Source organism: Lepisma saccharinum, chromosome 8 (assembly GCF_977018435.1).
Source record: "Lepisma saccharinum chromosome 8, izLepSacc3.1, whole genome shotgun sequence".
In the NCBI taxonomy this organism is placed as follows: Eukaryota; Metazoa; Arthropoda; class Insecta; order Zygentoma; family Lepismatidae; genus Lepisma; species Lepisma saccharinum.
Window position 1 is genome coordinate 19,019,645 of NC_139236.1, and position 22,101 is coordinate 19,041,745.

Genomic DNA, 22,101 nt, shown 5'->3' on the forward strand with positions numbered 1-22,101 from the left:
GCTCACCTAAGTCTTCTTGATTTAATTATTCTATTGATATCTGGACAGGAATACAAATTGTACAGTTCTAAATTATGTAACCTCCTCCATTCACCTACCTCCTAATCCCTTTTAGGTCCAAATATTTTTCTGAGGATTTTATTTTGAAATACTCTTAATTTATGTTCCTCTTTTAATGTAAGGGACCAAGTGCCACATCCATATAATACTGCTTGAGGCAAAATTACTGTTTTGTATATTTTAACTTTTAGTTTAAGTGGAAGACATGAAATATATGAAATGTTAAAAAAATACATGAAAAATATAACTAAACGGCGTTCGCTTTTAGAAGGAACATGAGTTCGGCCAATACCCAGCCAGTGCTACTGCAATGTTGCCAAACTAACTGCTACCGCAAGGGAAGGACAGAAAATTCGCGATGTGTCCATTATTTTGATAATGCATGCACAGTATATATGAGTACAGTGAAATAATATAGTGAATATTTCTACACAGGATTATAATATCATATCACTGTAGCATATACGAGAAACCCATACCTGAAAGAAGTTTGAAGATATTTATTGTAGAGAAACTGCCAGGTCATCATCACCGCTCTCGTCGTCTTCCTCGGTCTCCGTGCCATTAATTTCACTCATTTGCGAGTCACTCTCCTGGAGGTTGATGATTAGATTTTGAACTATGCTGTCTCGGGCCACTTCCTTGTGAAAATTCTCTTCCTGAAGCTTTTCGACGCGACTAACCCAGTCCTGTACGGTGACCCTGTCAAGGGCCTGATGCATAAGTCTTTCAACGTACGCAAGTCGAAAAAACTGGCAGTGGTACGGAGGTAAACGGATAATTTGGTGTCCCCTTTGCAGTGCAATTTTGTATAGCTCGTATTTTTTGTCTTGTGTTCTGAACTGATTAACCTTCTGTAATAATTCTGCTCTAGTATCAGAGGGATTGAATGATACGTTATTTTTTTGCAGCCAATTTTGAATATTCTGTTTTCTGGAATTTGTGGAGGGAAGTTTGTCAATGACTCTGGAATAATAACTGGCATTATCCATTACTATGATAGACCCTTCTTCTAATAAATCTATGAATGTATTTACGAACCAATCTGTGAAATTGTTGGCATTCATTTCTGAATGATAATCTAAATTTTTGTTACCTGGTCGGGAACGGAATACCCATTTACTGTCGCGAATGAACCCTGTACTTCAGAAGCAACAAATTATAAGCCTGCCGCCTTTTCCTACAGGGACCCTGAGCCCAACTCTTCCTGTCGAGTCTTGCCAAATGTCTTTTTTTGAATGATTTTGGTTCACCCACGTCTCATCGAGATAAAAGATGGGACGGGACGATTATCACCAGCCGCTCTCAGGTTGTGTATCGTTCTCAAAAATTTTATTCTCGTGGCAACTATATCACCCCTTTCTAACAGAAATTTACGCCCATCGTTGTTTTTTTTTTTTTTTTTTTTTTTTAAATATTTGAAGTCCAAGCGTTTTAGTATTAACCCCATAAAAGTAGAGGAACCAGTGTAATTAATTCTTTCCCTCATGACACGTACAAGTTTCTTCATAGAAGGATATTCGCCGCTGTCATGCATTTCAAATATTGTACGACGGAGTACATCTTTTTCGAAGTCATCTAAGCTAGTAACACTTTTCTGTTTTCTATCATGTTTCCCAGGAAGTTTGAATAGGGGTTCACCGATTTCTGTGGTAGATGTTTTACCCTGTTTTACAATGCGCGACACAGTATGAACACTTACACCACACGCTTCAGCACGCACTTCTTCCGACGCCAATGCCTTGAAATACGAACACACTTTAAAAATAATATTTCTCCCTTGTGAATGTATTATTTTACCCTTGGTGCCTGTATTACTGGTGCTAGGTTTCAAGAGTGACATTATTTAAAAATAAAAAGAACACACTGAACACACACTATTGCACGAAAGGGCTGTATGTATTTAATTAATCTCCTCGCAACTGTTCTTTGTGACTCACGCACGAGTGAACGATAAGCGAATAATTTTACACCGGCCTTGCTACGAAAACGCTGAACTCAAACTGACCCAGACTTTCAATGTTCGATTACGCCCAGGACAATGAAGGGTCATTGTTTATATGGAGACGAATTTAACACCCACAGTTTTCCCTAGACACAATAACTCAGCTGCGTCAACACGGTGGCAACGAAAAAACAGGCAGAAGGAAATGAAAGGTGATGTTTCCCTTGTTTCTTCAAGGAACGATAATTCCGGCTGTAGGCGACGGAAATTCATGGCACTTGGACAGTCAGTTCAAAATGTCTTTCCCCATCTTATGATGAACCTTAAAGTGGCGAGTTTTATGAAAACTTCTTGCGCGCAAGAAAAATACAGAACACTCCGCGCCGCAGTCTCCTAACTGTACAACGTTGCACTCCTGCCATTGGCTGGTCGCCACGCACACCCTCTCCGTGGCCCCGCCCGATATCACTTCTAAATTCCTTGCGTCGTATAATCATCTGGCACAAATTAATTGGCTTAAAAGTTATGAGTGTATTTTTTTCATAGAAACCTCACAATATTGTCATTCTTTTGGCCACCACACATAAAAATCTAGGCTTGAGGTGTCCTGGTATGTTCTCAATAAATGTTGTAAAGGTTTATTAGGTTGGTAACGATTAACTATTTGTTACATTTGTAGTATGCTTTCTTAAGAATTTCAATTTTATTTAATTCTGTAATAAATCTGTAAAAATCGCATAAGATTTTACATACACAACATATATAATTTTGTAAATCCAATATTCTGGCCAAGATCAATTCAGATACAATTGAATAACATGCAGTAATTTTAGATGCATACTTCGATCATAAGGGCCCGACCCTGTGGCCGAGTGGTGAGTTCCGCGGAAGTGCCCGTGCGAGCAACATCGCCGTGCCTCTGCTCGTGAACCGGTGAGTCATCGGGACTCTGGCGTGCTAGACGACGCGAAACGCGTAAATTTTCAAGTTACGTAAAGTTGTTAAATTGAAGGAAAATGGAAATCCGTCGTGTAAATACGCTAAAGTTATGGTTTTCAAGTGTGAAGAAGTGCCCATCATCGCTGATGCTTCATCGTTGGATACGGGATACTCTTGCCTTGACTGAAGACCAGGTATTAAGTATTGAACTGGACCAATACCGTAAGTGTGTATATATTAAGCTAGTGACGCGTCTATTAGGCGAACAGTTAATGAATAAATTTGAAGGGAAGTTAGTGTATTGTGATGAGGATGATGAACATGAAATTAGATTAGATTGGGCTGATAGGACAACTACACTAGTGAGACTACATGTTATACCAATGGAAATAACCGATAGTCATATCCGTACAGTGCTTGCGCAGTATGGTGAAATTAAGACCCCTCCGGTGGACGAGCGATATTCGGATGAGCATATTTATAAAACTCGTACAGGCATTAAGGTGGTGAGAATGGTTCTGAATAAGCCAATCCCGTCCTATGTATCAATACAGGGCATGCAATATTGGGTAACATATTATGGACAGAAACCTACCTGTAAAATATGTGAAGACACTCAACACACAGCACGGTTTTGTCCACACCGACGTGGTGCTATGGGTGAGCGAGTGATGCAAGATAATACTGGAGCATGTGCTACTCCTGTAGATATCCAGCCTAAGCAGTCATATGCAGCAAAGGTACATAGACCACCTAGCCAACGTTCAGCGCACGAGACGGATATAAAGGCTGACACACAATTTACAGTGTTGCCAATTCCAATGCAGTTGCACGAAAAAAGTGTGAACAATGAACGCGATAAAAATCTGCAAATAGAGCCGAAAAAAGCTGATGTTTTAGAACACAAAATGGACCCTACGAAGGAAACACCTCTACCTGCGTCTATCCACAGCACATCGTGGGCGGAAGAGGTGGCATCTTTAGACAACCTCCACAGTGACGTACGGGATAACGTGTTGGTGACTGACAGTCTGGAAACAACTGATCAAGCGATGCGCGAGTCTGACACTACGAGTAATCTTCAAATGGAGACTGACATGTACGAAGCAGGAGGATCCCATACACTGGAAGATCAACAAAACAAGGTTCAGCTTGGTGAAACCACAACAGGAACTAAGGACAATGCCAAAAGAAAATCAAATGTGAAGAGACTCCAGGAACAGAAGCAGTTGAAGAAGAAAAAAGTACAACAAAATGTGGCACCTGACCCCCACCACAAGAAGAACGTGAAGCAGCAGGCAATAGCCCCCTCCCCAGTGCGTATAACCAGATCCCAAAGTGTGACAAATTTGGCCCCGAGTGTTGATTTACAACCTGTGATCGGATCCAAATTCAGTGTTTCCCCTAGTGTGTCTAGTGAATGTGTGGGTGCAAGTAAAAATGAAAGTCAGAAATTGCATGTGTAAAATGAGTAAAGGTATATGATGCTTGGTCACGTGTTTACACGAGGTACCGTGCACATATGCAAGGTTTACGTTTCGTGTGCATGGAAGTGAGTGGAAAAACAGTGTACGAATGTTAGTGTCCTCTGGGCAAAATGTATAATTCACAGTGTTGGGTAATCCTAGTTCTTAAATTTCTGTTAGTTGTATATATGATGACTACTCTCCGTTTAGCTACGATCAATATTAACAAAATGCGATCTTTCACTAAACAGGAGGCGCTAGGAGATTTTTTCCTACAATCATCTTTAGATATAGCACTTCTTCAAGAATGTGGAATAACAGCATTTAACCTCCCCCCAAACATATTAGTCTATAATAATGCGACCTTTCAAGCAACGGGAACAGCCCTGTTAGTACGTAACACCGTACCGATTACAAATGTGATGTGCCATCCCAATGGTAGAATTATCTCAGCAAAAATAGCTAATGTTTGGGTATATAATTTATATGCACCTTCAGGGACACAATTTAGGAAACAGAGGGATGCGTTTTTTGCGACGGATGTCGCTACTGAAATGCAGGGTACAAGAGAACATATAATTTGCGCGGGCGATTTCAATTGTGTCCTGCATCCGCAGGACCAAAGACCTGGCTTTAATACCTCCAATTCATTGCAAAAATTAGTAAATGGGTTTAATTTTACAGATGTATGGAATGACAAATATTTTGGACAGAAAGGGTACACGTACATTCGTAATAATTGTGCTTCCCGTTTAGATCGATTTTATGTAACACCACATTTACGCCAACAAATCAAGTCACTTAGTATAACACCCACCTGTTTTTCAGACCATAGTGCCGTAATCATGGCGATAAATGTGGATATACCAATAGTACCGAGAGGGTATGGCTACTGGAAATTAAATGCTTCTATCCTTACAGATGCAAATTTCCAACAAGCCTTTCAGGACCAATGGAATGTATGGGAAGCACACCGTACCAGACAAAGTGATATAATTCGCTGGTGGGATGAAATTCTTAAACCGGGCATAAAACGGTTTTGTCTTAGTTATTGTAAGGAACGTTCTAGTGACTGGAATAATAAATATATTTTTTATTACCGTGTGCTGCGTGAACTTATTCATGAAGCCACTGAAGGGAAACAAGTGCAAACAGAGGTAAAACGTGTACAAGCTGTATTGCTGAGGATGACAGCTGAAAGACGACAAGGTGTAAAAATTCGCAGCAGACTCCCCCACTTTGATAAAGAAGAGGTTGCATCTATAAGCCACGTGCTGCAAGAAAGACACAATGCGAAAAGACAATTTATTAGCGAAATAAACGACAATTCTGAAATTAAAATAACAACAGCCCCGGAAATACGTAACAGATTTTACAACTATTTTGAGAATCAATTTTCCCAACCAATAACACATAATGTAGATTTGACGAATAAATTGGAATCCTTGTCCGAGGTCCTTGACGATGAGGAACGTGAGCAATTAAATAACGACTACACAAGCGAAGAAGTATTCCGTGCGGTTAAGTCAGGGAAGCCGTTTTCTGCACCTGGTCTGGATGGGATACCAAACAAACTCTACCAAACATTTTGGACGTTGATGGGAAAAACACTAACTGAATGGATAAATGCAGTGTTCCGAAGGTATAAAATGGGAAAATCCTCAAATACTGGGATTATAGTTTTAATACCAAAATGTGTGACACCCACTGAAGTTGGTCAATATAGACCCATTACCCTCTTATGTACTGATTATAAAATATTCTCTCGCTGTATGCTAGGCAGACTTATGCCTTATGTAGAAAAACTAGTTGGAGATACACAATATGTTTTTGGTATGAACAAGAAAATTACAAATGTCTTACAAACGCTTCGTGAAGTGCTTACTTGTTATAGAGTCAATAGCAATAACCATGATAATGCTATATTAGCAATAGATTTTCAACGAGCATTTGACTCGGTACACCATGATTACATATTTAATGTGCTTCAAAAGTACGGTATACGTGGACATTTTTTGTCAGCATTTAAAAGCCTTTATAGTAACGCAACATCCAAAATACAAATAAATGGATTTATGACAAGAGAACTTCCTATTCACAAGGGAGTAAGACAAGGTGACCCATTATCGATGATAGCTTTCTGTATCTCATTGAGACCCCTCCTTTCTGCATTAGAAAAGCAAGTACAAGGCATCACCATACAATCTATAAACACAAAGGTGTTGGCCTATGCTGATGATGTCAATATATTAATAAATACGCAGTCTGATATTGCTGCGACGTCTAAAGTATTACAGGAATTTGGTCCCCTTTCAGGGCTCACAGTAAATCAGAAAAAATCAACTCTTATGCATTTAAACCCGGATATAACTTACCATCAGAGCGGAGAATTTCATGTTGTTCCATCGATAAAAATACTTGGAATAATTTTCGCGCGCTCCCTTCAACGAATGATCCAGTTAAATTATGACAGAGTGATAAATGGTGTTAAAGCAGTTCTACAAATGAATAAATTTCGAATACTTAGTATACAGTCAAGAGTGACGTTTGTACAGGTGTACGCTCTCTCCAAGGTGTGGTATGTAGCAAAAATCCTCCCGTTGCGGCAACTGGATATTTTTAAGCTCAAGAGTGCTGTGAACTGGTTTGTCTGGAACGGTCAAATCTTGCGTGTAAATCACGCAACGCTTTGTTTACCCTATGCAGAAGGGGGAATGAACCTTGTAAACGTGGAATATAAAAGCCAGGCTCTACGTATTCAAGCTGATGTAACGACACTGATTCAACACCCAAACAGCCTCACTAGTCAAGTTCTGAGACACGCCTTGGACAACATTCAATTGGAGGCCCCCATTGATGTTACAAGACTTCCAGACAGATTATGGTATTTTAAGAATACAATATTGGATATCAGTTACTCTTTAATACAATCTCCAATCCTTCCAACGCAAGAGACGTCAAAAATATATAGAAGACTGTGTTCACTATCACAAAAACAGTGTAAAATTGTAGATCGGAATCCAAGAGTCAATTGGCGGGAAGTATGGATTGTTTCAAAGTCACACTTTGTAGGTATGCTTTTTTTTATCAATTGAATATCACTTTTTGACATATTTTGACAATTTTTTTGTCAACGTTTTAGCGTTTAGCGATGTTTTTAGTACAATTTTTAATGTATTATTTTTTTTCCTACTCACACTTGGTAGGTATTTCACGATCTTACGTGATATAACTTAACCTATCCTTTTTTTGTTACTTGTTGTTTCAAAATAGTACTTTGTAGGTATTCTTTTTTTTATCAATTGAATATTAGTTTTTGACATATTTTGACAATTTTTTTGTCGATGTTTTAGCGTTTAGTGATGTACATGATGAATCCACAAACAGATTTTTCCTAAGTCTTACCGTTTCCAAGATAACACCACTTCCGGTCGCCATTTTGGATTTCCGAGCATAGGTTCTATTCATATTTTACTTACATATAGGTGTACGTGATGAATCTGCAAACAGATTTTTTCTAAGCCTTACCGTTTCCAAGATAACACCACTTCCGGTCGCCATTTTGGATTTCCGAGCATAGGTTCTATTTATATTTTACTTACATATAGGTGTACATGATGAAACACCAAACAGATTTTTCCTAAGTCTTACCGTTTCCAAGTTAACCCCACTTCCGGTCGCCATTTTGGATTTCCGAGCATAGGTTCTATTCATACTTTTTCTCACATATAGGTGTACATGATGAATCCCCAAACAGATTTTTCCTAAGTCTTACCGTTTCCAAGATAACACCACTTCCGGTCGCCATTTTGGATTTCCGAGCATAGGTTTTATTCATATTTTACTTACGTATAGGCGTACGTGATGAATTCGCAAACAGATTTTTTCTAAGTCTTACCGTTTCCAAGATAACCCCACTTCCGGTCGCCATTTTGGATTTCCGAACATAGGTTCTATTCATACTTTTTCTCATGTATAGGCGTACGTGATGAATCTGCAAACAGATTTTTTCTAAGTTTTACTGTTGGTGTAGTACAGGTGTGCGGGTTCTGCAACCGAAAATGAGGCTCGGTGAGGCTCGCCTTAATGGATTTCTCTCGTAAGGCATGAGTCTCATTTTCTTGCAGTGTTGCCAGCTTCTTACTTGAAAAAATCACCAAGGTTTTTTTTGGTCTAACCTAACCTAAAGCAAGGAGCTGGCAACACTGCTTGAGGCTTGCTTTAATGGATTGCTCTTGTAAGGCATAGGCCTTATTTTCTTGCAGTGTGGCCAACATCTTACTTGAAAAAATCACCAAGGTTTTTTTTAGTCTAATCTAACCTAAAGCAAGGAGCTGGCACTTGTGTGCTTGCAGTGTTGCCAACACTTTACTCGAAAAATCACCAAGGTTTTTTTTTGGTCTAATCTAACCTTAAGCAAGGAGCTGGCAATACTGCTTGAGGCTTGCCTTACAGTGCATAAAGCAGTGTTACCAACCTACTGGTATTTTTGCTGTAGCTTTTTACAAAAAAAAAGAGAGAGAGAGAGAGGGGGAAAAGTTAAACAACCGACAATGTTGCTAATATTTACCTACAGCTTTTTTTTTACTTGGCAAGGGCTTAGCCAATTTATATACTGGCGTAACATACATACACTGGGCAAAGAGAGCCAGCAACAAACACACACTGCCGTAAAAGAGAGAGATGGATGGATGGACGGATGGCAACACAGTATGTGTGTGTGTGTGTGTATAATATGTAGCATTATTAACTAGAGTGTGTTGGCAACCCACCTGCAACTAAAAAAAGATAGAGATGCCAACATTGCTGTAAGATAAAGAGAGAGACCTATAGCTGGCAACAGTGGTGAGCGAATGCGCCTTATTTTAAATTTTTTCCAAGTCCCGGGGGCCAATGTTTATATATATTGTGACCTTTGTAAACACCTCTCGGGGGAACGATGTGCCACACATGCGTGCGTGCCTTTTATTATTTCCGTATTGTGATGCAAACAAACAAATAATAATTGTTTTTTTTTTTTTTTTTAGATGGGGGTGTTTTTTTGATATATTTTTTCGATAACTCTTACCATTTTCGAGATATTTGCAATTTTAAGATTTTTTTTTAATGCTGGACTTAGAAAATTTTTGGTATATTTTTTTTGTTCCATGACGACCTATGTTTATTTTGGTATGGGAGGACAGAGGACACCGAGACTCGACCGACACACTAAACCCAACCTCTCTATGCGTACTCTACGTCACCAAAAAAGGTTAAAGGTTCCAAATAACAATAGTTAGAGTTTCGCCAATCTAGTAAAGTGGATTGGTTGAAATCTCCAAGGCGTATTTTGCATTTTTTTTTTTCAAATATGAACACGTTAAAACTGAACTGTCTTGGATTTTTGAGTTTTGTATTTGCCCTGAGAAAATTCTATATAAAATAACGTACCTGAAAATTATATTCACAGTAGATTGATTTTTTTAGTTTTGTAATCACCTCAAGAAATTCTATATAAAATAACATACCTGAAAATTGTACACCAAATATTCATTACTGGAGTTAAACTTTATGATATAAAATTAGTAAATACTCCAATATGTGCTACATGTAATGTACAAGATAATTTAGTGCATAAGCTTAGTGAATGTCAAATAATCCAAAAATCATGGTTATATATAAAAAAACTTGTGAGTACAATTTGTCGTACATCAGAACGTAACATTTCAGTAGATATTCTTTTGTATCCTTCCTTTGCATATTATCCAAGAACAAAACGCCACAGTGTACAATGGCTCTTAGGCCAATATGCCCTTTTTGTATCCATATATAGGCACAAAGATTTTCACATCCAATTTATCAATCACCTGCACCAGGAATACCAAATGATCCCTCGTTGTAAAAGAGATATGTTATATGCAAATTTCCTAAATGTAATGTTAACTTTATAATGACAAAAATGTATAACATGTACAATAATATGTAATAGTTTCAAATAAAAAAAAAAAAGTGGTTAGCACATCGCGCTGCGACGCCAAGGGTCCCTGGTTCGAATCCCGGTCGGGCTTGGTTGTTTGTAAATGTCCATTCATCAATTTCATCATATTATCACTCATCCCCATCTTCGCAAATTAGCCAAGAGGCACAAAACGCGAAGTAAAATAAACTAAATCAAATCAAAATCGATCATAAGAATATTTCACATAGTTGATAACAATTTGTTAATAATTTGTATCTCAATTAGCATAAAAGGTTGCTTTTTATGAATATCACAAATTTCAACAAATATTAAAGCAAATTAGTTCCAATTATTAAAAATTTTCAATTAATTTTAAAGTTAAGGTAATTCACTCTTTAGATTCATCTTATTCTTTGTTATTGTTAATTATCATGTAACTTAAAAATTTGTGTTTAATGTTACTTGGCCTGTAGTATTTGTAGTAAATATAATTTATTCTTACATCCTGTTGACCTTTTCAGTAGGAAATATTACATGAATGAAAAACAAATTTGTGTTCTAAATTATTATCCGCAGAATTCGCCGATGTAGAATGATAGTGAGTTCCGAAGATTGTCTCCAGAATTTGAATTTTCAATTGTTAAGTAACATAGTTTACCCCTCTCCATGACTGACTTCCTTCATTGTGTTAGACAATTTGAACTTTCTTTTTCACATGGTGTTTTCTCGTATCTTTAAATTTAGTATATCACTTTCAAAAATTGGTTAATTGGGATGTGTTGCACTTTATTCTGTAGTTTCTGTTTCCGTCATATAAAACCCGTTTTCCGTTGCTGGTGTGTTTCTTTCATTGTCGATAGTTCCTTTATAATGCTCTATTGGACCGAGAGTAAGTTTTCCCGTCGCTCTCTCTCTCTCTCTCTCTCTCTCTCTCTCTCTCTCTCTCTCTCTCTGTGTGTGGGGGGGGGGTTCATCTCACGTTTTCCTCTCTGTGTTTCTTTCTAATTTTCTCTCATTATATCTCTCTGATTTTCTCTCTCTGTTTCTCCCCTCTCTCTTCCTTTGTTCTCGGAGGCAGGAAATCTTCGATAAGCTTGTAAATAGTGACCGAGAGCGAGAATCGAAAATATAGCTCAAAATATGTCATCTGGACGTCGCCCCAACACGAGCACTCTTATCTTTAAAGGAGAAAGTGATTATTCTTATGCCATTTTTCAATAATTTCCAAGCACCCAGGAGCGTTCCTTGAAACCTCAATAAATGAGACAGGCCTTTATAGTTAAGCAAATACATTTCTAAATTGCTCTTGTAATGGCATTACATTTTAAAGTATGCTTAGGTATGTACCACGAAATGGCATTTTTGATATAATTACATATTCATGTGGTTGAGCAACCTGTATGCAGTTGCGAATACAAGTGTGAGGGAAGATACATTAAGAACTTTACTTAACCTACCACCCGTTTCAGTGATAGCCCCCGTGGTGGAGTGCTTAGCACTTCGCCCTACGACACCAGGGGTACCGGGTTCGAATCCAGACCTTGGCATGAATGTTTGTGTGTTTATTCATCAATTTCATCATATTATCACTCATACCCATCTTCGCAAATTAGCCAAAAGTAGCACAAAAAGCGAAGTAAAATAAAGCAAATCAATCAATCAACGTATCCTACCGAGGAACTAACTGACAGTCTCTCGTTTGCCTATAAGCTTACAGCCAAATCAATCAAAATAGCAAATCAATCAAGTCAAACCAAGCTCTATGACTTTGAAATTTTTGTAAACGAAAGCTATTAGTGGGGTACGTATGTGTTAGATGCTTCGAAAGATACGTCTAACAATTCATCTTATGTCACCGTCTTCACATAAATTCTGTCCCGTCTTCACTCATGCTCACAACTGATTATGATACTGTATAAAATCCACTTGGTTAATGTAAGGTACTTTGGACTATGAAAAGTAACATTCAAGCTAATATTCTCAAAATATTACCTCCACTTTGCAGGATGACGAATCACCCCCAGCTTCTGCCCCTCCTGTGTTTACGCCACCAGACGTTCCCAACTACTTGCTAGCTCCGCAGAAGGTCATCGTCACCCAGCCGACACCGGACGCCGAAGGACCTCGCGTCGAAGCTCCGAAAGGTACGGGGGAAGCAACATTTTCTTGAAATCGTATGCTCATTTAGAATCTTTAGTGCTGCGTGCACGATTTCAGCTGCAGAAAACACACATTTCAAAAAATACTATCGAGCTCTTGGGGTTATTTCGTAAGATTTGTTACAATGTTTATTTCTTGAAGGTTAGAAGAAGGTGATGTACCTCTTTGGTGGCCAGTACATGCCGAACCAGCAGACTGGTTCCGAATAATGATTAATGGAGATTAACATGACGAACTGAACAAAGTTAGGTTAACTTAACGAAAGTAGTTGCTGGACCTGGATATATATTGCATGGTACAGTCACCTGCAATACAAATGGGACGCTAGATCCTGAATTATTCACTTCCCTGAGATGTTGTTTGTGCCTAATTCATGGCGATAAGTGGATTCTAATAGCAAAATTTCGATGGAAACTTCTACTGTCGCCGTAGAGTTATGCAACACACACAACGCCTTCCAGGGAACCAAATAGTTTATGACAGGGTTGTTAAAGGTCCAGGAATTTTAAATAAATTCAACTCCGGTCCAGGAAAGAAAATCAGAAAGCGTAAATGGGTTCTGGACCGAATCTTTTTATCTTTATCTGTAAAGTATTTCAATTCGGTCCAGGAACCATTTTTCCTGATGAATTTAAATACGGTCCAGGAACCTTTTTTCCGGATGAATTTAAATACGGTCCGGGAACCTTTTTTCCGGATGAATTTAAATACGGTCCGGGAAATGTTTTTCCAAACCAATTTAAATTCGGTCCAAAATACGGTCCAGGAACTTTTCTTCCGAATCAGTTTAAATAGGGTCCATGTTCCGTATTGAGATTTAAATTGTGCAAGAGAAAAAAAGGTTCCGGTCCTACAGCGAAACCCAATAGAATCCGTTAGAATTTATGGGTTCCTGGACCTGTAACAACCCTGGTTTATGATGTAAGTGTTCCATTTTATTCGCGGTGACTGTACAGATACCCTAATATGTTGAGACAAATTCTTACTCTTAAACAACAGTGTATTTTATGCTAATAATATAACACATAATATGATATTTAATATACATTTAACGAGTGTTATATTTTATATTGCCATCACTACCAATTCGATACTTGAGCTCCATCAGAATACATGCAATGCAAGGAAAACGCAATTGAAGTATAATGAGATGATAGACAATGAAAACTAATTTACCGAGGTAAAGACAAACCAGTAGCCCTAAAAATACTTGTGCACGGACAGATTGGTTTTCTGTAGTATTAGTGCAATTTTAAACTCGAGCTACTGAGAATCCTAATTGCAAAGATACTTGTATCAGAAGGAAGAGACAATTCCTAAAGCGACAAATTGTAAAATTTTCGGCCATGCGAAGGGATAAGGCTATTCCAAAATCAGTGATTTGGTTTTAATGTATTTGGCTACATAAGAAAGGGAATGTTTAGTTTAGCAGAAACAGAATTATCTTCAGACTTAATGAATTAATTCATTTAAATCAAAGGCTATTCAGAAAGTAAGTTCCAGTGGACGTTAAAACACACGGGTGCATATTTGTCACAAATTCATGAAAGTCCAAGCCCTTACTCCGTAAGCTACTTCTCTACAGACTCTCATCAAAGAAATCTACTGTCTGAGTGAAACTTGCGACGGTGCAAGCTCTATGAAACAACAAGACATGAAATGGACATTCGTACTCGTGGCAAAGAAAGAAACGGTCAATTTCCACTCCAAAAGCTTTTTTTCCGATGTGCCAAGTTCCTTAACACTGTCTATATAGACTAGTAGCTTATGGTGTAAGGATTCTGACCATAGGATTTGTTACCAAACATGGATAGCCTAACAACACTATATTACTGAATAGCCTAATACAGACGGATATCTGGTGAGTTTAGCTAATGACAATGTAATACAATTCAGCTTTAATTAATATAAGATGTACAACAAATACAAATTCTGTAATAATAAGCATATCATTTACATGACATAATTATCCGACACACGACATTATTATACTACTTTGTATTTTACCGTAATGGAAATTCTCACTTAATTTGCAAAAGTTCGAAGGATTTAGTCATAGAAATTTATTTTTAACTATTTCTAATTAAAACTGGTTGAAAATGTTATTACGCATCATTACCAATATTAAGCACGTTTGCATCTTATTAAAACAAAATATGTTGTACTCGCAGTGCAAGTTAATGAGTAATTAATAGCTGCACGTCAGGTTCTTAACAACACATTTGTCAGTACGTCCATTATTAACAGTTTGTAAGAGGAAAATCCACTAAGAATATTTAAAGTAAAATAGAATTGAATGATCGAAAGTGGACTCTGATATACTTTTGGCATGCGACTAAGATTTGTAGTTAGTAGTTACCGTATTTGACGACGCATAAGACGCACCTACGTATAAGACCCCTTTTTCGTGCACAGTTTTGAGGAAAAATCTTTATCACCGAATGTATAATTAATTTATAGTATTTCAAATATAAAGTAATGTATAGGTCTACTTTCAACAAATAACTTACGTAATATAACTAGAAAAAAATTAATCTTCTTCGTCACGCACCGCAAGGAAATCGTCTAACTCAGAACAGAGAAAGTTTCCAGAAATGAAGGTACTAAAAAACTGAGTATCGGCGTATAAGACGCACCCTGTTTTTCAGACCTACTTTTAAAGGGAAAAAGTTCGTCTTATACACCGGCAAATACGGTATTTAAAATAATTTGGTTTGAGTAGTTTGAATAATACTATAGTCAGCGTAGCGTTTATGAGGGAAATTCCCTCTCCGAGTACTGCATTCACACCTGGTTGCAAATTTTTAGCCCTGTGGAAGATGACAATAGATCGTAGCTCCTCTATTCTCTTTTCACCTTCTTTGAAGTTTTTTTATGTATCATAAGAGAATATCAAATTGTGTATAAAAGAGAATGAAGAAACTCCGAAAGATATAAATTCTGGTGAAAACATGTCTCATTAGCAAATGAAGAACAATGCAGACAAATGAGTAAGTAATACTACATTTGATCATTAATCGAAAAAGGTAAATATTGGAATGTTTTCGCACTGTAGGATAATCATGCTAGCATTACACAGGTTGTGGAAAGAAGCACTAAATGAATGCAAAAGTAGATGTAGAAATAAAGATTGTAATGTTAGGAGTAGAGTAAATATAAAATACAAGGTATGTAGTATGTAGATGTAATGCACATGGGAATGAAACGATAATTGAAATTTTAATCCTTCTGATCCTTCGTGATATTGATAACAATTCAAAGCTGATCATATCTTCCCGATATTAAGTACGTTATTATTTTTATTCTTCCGTACATATAACTCTGTTTTCATAGTCGTTATATCTAAGACAATTTTTTTACCAATGTAAAGGAAATAGTGCGTGGATCATTCCATCTGATGCACATGATAGCATAAATCAAGAGTTAACTTCAAATTCCTGTCCACTGTTACAAGAAAAGAATAAACAGTAAAACTATTGAATATACTAACAAACTTATTTGACGTCCCTGCTTTTAAAAATCAGAAGAATAATGAACAAATGAAAATAAATGCATACTAATAAAGCTAATGTTTAAACGAGTATATGAACTAAGTACAGCGTGAGACGGTACTTGATTATCTGCGTAGTATAAGGATCTCCCTTGCTTAGAGCCTTACGCTAAACAAGTAGAACTAATTATATCAGGGGAAGGTGGGTGAATTGTGCACGCTGGATTATAGTGCAGAGCCGAAAATGTAAAATGTCCCTGGCAAATATTTTACAATTATGGGTGTTGCCACCTTCCTTGGGAAGTGAGTTCACTGGTGACATCTTGCTGAGATGTCATTTGGCTGATTACTTCAGGTTTTTTCTTGTGGTGTTTCGCAATTTTCTTTCCTCGGGAAATAAGCTCGTGAATCTGCATTTCTCCTTGCATGTTCCTGTTTTAGATGGATATAAAAACTACGAAACGTAATCCATCGGCACACTATAATAATTCATTATTAACACTAGCACCGTTTGTTTTTTCTGGTCATTTTATTTCCAAGGTTAGTGCGGTGTAATGCTGATTGACATACAACAATGTTCATATGATTCCTCATCAGGGAAAGTCACAGTCGTAGTTCATAGACCTGATACTATTCGGTATATATATAGGTACGCGTAATAGAATGCGATGTAGATGAAAATACGAGGCATACAGGAAAACGGCAATAATTCAGAAGATTATGCCTGGTTTTTAAGCCTCTGTAATTTTCTGATGAAGATGAAGAAACAAAAGGTAACTTTGAATCAGAAAAGCGCTCCTTGGCAATTTAAAGCAATATGAACTCACAAAATGAGGCTGGCGTCGACGTTCAGAGACTCCGTGATCGCGATTCCTTTCAAGGATGTTGAATTCCATATTAAACACCCACTGCAGTCACTGGAAATGAAACATAACATTTGCGGCTTAACTGGCCGAGATAATCAAATGTGGTTCAGATGTGCTTCACGTGGCGAATGCTCTACAAGTTATTCACCAGAAAATTCTCTCTACGGCTTATATTTATGGAAATTAGTAACATGATTTATCATTTTTGTGCACGACTATGTGTTTTTGTTTTTTTACTGGTTTTCTGCCAACCAAAAATATGTGAGAATAACATATACATTTTGCCTTTGGACTTCTGGTATACAACCTCTACCCAATGCCTTGACATCGCACGCCATTACCCAACCGTATATCGGCACAACTACCCTCCTATGCGGGCAATGGTACGCTTTGCAACATGTTTCTTAAAAGACAAATAATGGTTCAAGAAGATTATGGTTTCCTAAAAGAAAATGTGTTGGCAGATTGAAAGTGCACTAGGGGAAGTTTGTGTAAATGACTTTACGACTCATTTATCTCTATTGCGGTTAACCTTCCAGAAATTATCCAGGCGTGTACATTTACCCCACGTTCTCCTAATGTAATCTCTACTTGTAGAGACTGTCTTTTCTTTTACTCAACGTTTCCATGTAATTCGCATTCATATTTCTCAACTACAGTTTTCTTTAATAATAAGTATTCGAAAGTAAGTAATTGAAATTATTTAAATGATATTATACTTATTGTGATTATACTCCTTCATTTGGAACATTTCAACACTATCCACGAGTGTATTTTAGTACAGCTGAAGAAGACACGTGTGAATATTGTCGAAACTTTCCAAGCAAAGAAGGAGTACATTCACACCACTGTAACTGAAGCACTAAAACACTTCAGAAAAGGTTTACAATATTTCGTGAAAACCTGTGTTGATGATGAAAATTTGACGTTTGTAAATCATTGTTAAGGAAACCTTCCAGGAGTTTTGCTTTTCCACTACAGTTGAATTATGTGATTGTAGCATTTCTTGTGGCAACTGAGTGAGTGGGTAAATAGTTATGAGTTGATGAATTGAAAAACATAGACAATAGTATATGTGTTTGGATAGAAGAAGATAACCAATGGTGTAATTCCTATCTATTACTACATTGGAGCGTTTTTGCATATTTTGTTATGTTTTTTATGCTCAGACAGGCAAAGCAACAGTGAAATTCAAACAAACTTTCATTCGAGAATCAGACCTAAGACTTGTTGATTACAAAGTGACACTATGGGGAACGCTAACAGTGGAATTAAGATGGTCAATTGGATAGATGTATTGCTTCATAATTTATAGGATGAACGTTCAGATAAAGTGTAAATGAAACGTTACTATATTGCTAAAACTACTTCATTGTAATACCCACAACATTCAGAATACAAAAAAAGGTAGTAGAAAAATATCATTTATTTTCTACTGATTTGTCTACGTCTTAAAAAGTGAACAGCTTCTCTCCCTGTAATAGAGCTTAATATTATCAGAAGTGCGATACATTTGGATAGTCTTGACAATCATGATATAGCTGACAATACAAACCAAGACAACCCAAGGATGAAGTGGATTAGTCAATGTGTGTTTTCTTTTTATCTCGGTACGATTCTTTGTTAATGCAATATTCGTCACCAACCATACACATACACGCAAACAAGAATATAAACACATTTTGCGCTTGTACTTTCCAATAGTTCATGCACGCTAGTTGTGCTTTGCAGATTATAATTGTAGTTGCTCTCTGTGTGTGAATTCATTTCTGTGTTTACATTTTGTTTTTTTAATATTTTCAGAACAAGAATATCTGTAAACCAGCATCGTCTACTACGTAAACTGGTGTATAATCCTCACATTGTGTCTTATCATCTGAGGCATTGTATATAATCCGTTTGATGCAATATATGAGCGGTTCAGAGAACAATTGCCGTAACTTCACTTTTTGTGGAAATGGAGTTATATGTATAACTTAGAACTGTGAAGTATCAACATTTCAATGCTAGAAATAACTATTCCCTAAGTTTCAAATTGTTACTCATAGAGGTGCCGCTATGTTTTTCTCCAATAGATAAACATAGTACTAAGTTATCTAAATGTGCCTTTTTCTCGAAACTATCTAGAATGGAGTTACGCCACTTGCGCTCTGAACCATTCATATCTGTTGTGATTTTGTGTTGTACACAATTCAAAAATGCTACTGCATTACTTCATTAATTTCAGAAAGTGTTAAGATCTTTCCCTGATATGGAGATTCAGCTAATGCATATTTACAACGTAAGTTCAAGTATAATCATGGGAAAGGCTTTATTATACTCCTTAGAATTTGAAGACTCTAATTCTCAGAACATAAGACTTGCTCACATAATATCCATGTTCAGCGATCTGCCCAATTTTGATTTGTTACACGGTCCTTCATATAACCTCCCTTAAAATGTATCAAATTCATTCTGACTGACACAAAAGGTACACACGCTCTTTTTTGAGTTCGTTTTGAATTTGGATGGTTAAAAGTTGAGTATATAATAGAACACTTTTTTAAAAAAATTCCAAAACAATGAGTGTGGAAACTTTGCATGAGCAAGCATTGCATTGTTTTTATAACGAAACTTCTACACTTGCAAGATGACTCCTAAAATGGAGAGGAGTTTGTTCATGTACAGTCGGCGGCAATAAAAATTGGACACCTATATCCTGAAATACTTGCTTCCCTGCATGGAGTTATGTGTGTTATCTAACACTACGGCGATGAGTGGGTTTTAATGGTAAATTTTCAATGGCAACTTCTGCCATGGAGGAAGCGAGTATTTCAGGATATAGGTGCCCCATCTTTATTGCCGGTGACTGTACGTATACATATTCGAGTTCTTCGTTGGACGCATACATGGAGGGTGAATTGAACTCTAACCGTCAAGGTATTCTGAACTTTTGTTACATTCTGTGCATTCCTGGCATTATCGCTGTTTATATTTTGTAGGTATATTTTGGGACATCCTGTATCAGCACAAAAATAACTGTAACGTAACTGATATTTTCGTAACAAGATTACAGCTACTCAAAAACAATTGTCATTTTCAAAGGGTGGGTTAAACAAAGGGCCTATCGGCACCGAGACTCGGTAAAAATTGCAAACATCAAAGGTCACAAGAGGAGAAAAGATATTCTTGTTCTGCCCTGTTTTGCGGTTTGTGCTTGCTGCTCTGTGACTGCTTTGTGTTATTTGTGTATTGCTTTCAGCCGAGTCCTATTCGTACCAGCCTTCGAATTTCACAATGGAGATGAGTGGGAATCAGCGCAAACAGTTTCAGGCTCAGTTCGACGAGGATGCGGAGGAGGGGTCTCAGCCAATCCCTGACGTTCCCGCTGGTACGTACCTATTCCGATTGGCCTGTATCTCTCGCATGCTGCAAGCCAGACTGTTTGGATTTAGTGCTAAGTGCAAGGTAGAATTCACTGCTGAAATGGTGATATTTTCTTTTTTTTTACAGTGTTCTGCTCCTAATTTATTTTTTTGGAGGCAAGGAGGGCAACGCTGGTTGTGATTTTTATATGTCTCTAATTGTTGTGTCAATTTTCATTATTTTCGCAATTTGCCAATAGTTGTGAAAAGGCGACGCAAGACAACCAATCAAAATCAGTTTTAGATTTTTCTTTCACAGTTTTCTAGTAGCCTATACGGAATTTTGTACTGAACTAAACTTCAGCTATATGTATTTCACATTGGCCTTCATTCTTCTTTACAGATCCATGCGTTAATGTAGCTATCTCCGAGTAATACGAAGAAGCAATCAAAGTACTTACAAAAACAAAAGGAAACAATCCTGTGTGTCGCTCCTAGGCCAGCATAAAAATTGCGCCTGTACCAGACTTTTCCCATGTAGCATGAAACTGTTTAGCGAACGTTGGCAAATTGTTGTCATTTTTTGCCCAACCAACTATTTCCGATCGGTGGGCCAACAATGATGGAAGAATTTTGCCAACTATTTAAGAACCAACTATTTCCAAACGGTGGGTTATAATTATAACAAAAATGGAAGATTTTGCCAACTATCTTCCAACCAACAGCTTCCCAAAGATGGGTCAACAACAATGGAAGAATTTTGCCATCCATTTCCCAACCAACCATTTCCCATTACGTCCAGATTCTTCTGTTTAACTTTTCCTGTATGAGATGCACCTTGGCCTGGAGCTGAGCAACCGTTGCCTGGAGTTCCTGTACTGTAGCCATGGTGGGTCCGTCTATTAAGGCGAGATCTGGGTGAAACTCGGGAAGCGTTGTTTGGCGTAGAGACGGGCGTTTCAGGTGAACCGCGTCAGGATATGCTAATTCCACTAATTCTAAGCCGGCGGGTAGAAGTAGATTCATAAGAAAGACTCAATCTTCTTAGAACGAGCATCCTCTCGGCATGGCTCACAAAACCAAACTGAGACGCCGCTGCTGATGGACATGCTGGAGAACACGTGACAGCAGCGGGGCCGCAGATTGGGTGCGGTCAACCAATCAGATGCTGCTCGAAGCATCTGCTTTATTTAAATTGCTAGGTACATATACAGATTCAAATTGTACAGTGTCTCTCAAAAGTTTTTTTTTTTAACTAGGCAACCCAATTTACACAAGGCGTTGGAGGGTTGCATGTAGAGTTAGGCTCAATTTCAGGGTTGCCACATGCACATTAGATATTTATAAAATACGCGAAAGAAATAAAAACAAGTATTATTGTATAAAATTATTAAAAATATCACTATTATATCGCAAGTGACAAAATTCTTTCTCAAAGAAAAAAAATAGGTTTTTTAATATTTCATCGCTGATGAGTCTACAGAAAGGAAAAGAGGTGACAGAAAACGAGAGGTGACAAAGGACAGGATAAAGAGAAAGCGAAAGGAGAAGAGGAAAAGTAGAGGAGAGAAGAAAGTGAGGATAGACGAGGAGAGGAGATGTAGTGAGGAGAATGGAAAAAGATTCTAGGAGAGATGAGGAAAATGGAGCAAATCAGAGAACAGAGAAGGAAAACGAGATGAGAGAAGAGGAGACGAGAAGAGGGGAGTGGAGAGTAGAGTAATGGAGATAAAAGAGAAGAACGAAACGACGAGGAGAAGAGTGCAGTGGAGTCGGAACTCTAAGACAGGAGAGGAGATACGAGGAGTAGAGATGAGTGGGATGGAGACAAGATGCGAGAAAAGTAGGGAAGGCGATATGAGATAAATGCAGAGCAGAAGGGGGGAGAGGAGA

General features: G+C 37.6%; 1 protein-coding gene across 1 annotated transcript in view; it reads left to right on the forward strand.

Annotated features, from left to right (window-relative positions):
• Nucleotides 1-22,101, forward strand: part of nwk (FCH and double SH3 domains nervous wreck) — a 431,276-nt gene that overhangs the window by 396,162 nt on the left and 13,013 nt on the right. The window contains exons 18-19 of the mRNA XM_083126323.1: nt 12,354-12,492; nt 20,106-20,234. Coding sequence (XP_082982449.1) covers nt 12,354-12,492; nt 20,106-20,234 — 268 coding nt within the window. The remainder of the gene's footprint in view (nt 1-12,353; nt 12,493-20,105; nt 20,235-22,101) is intronic.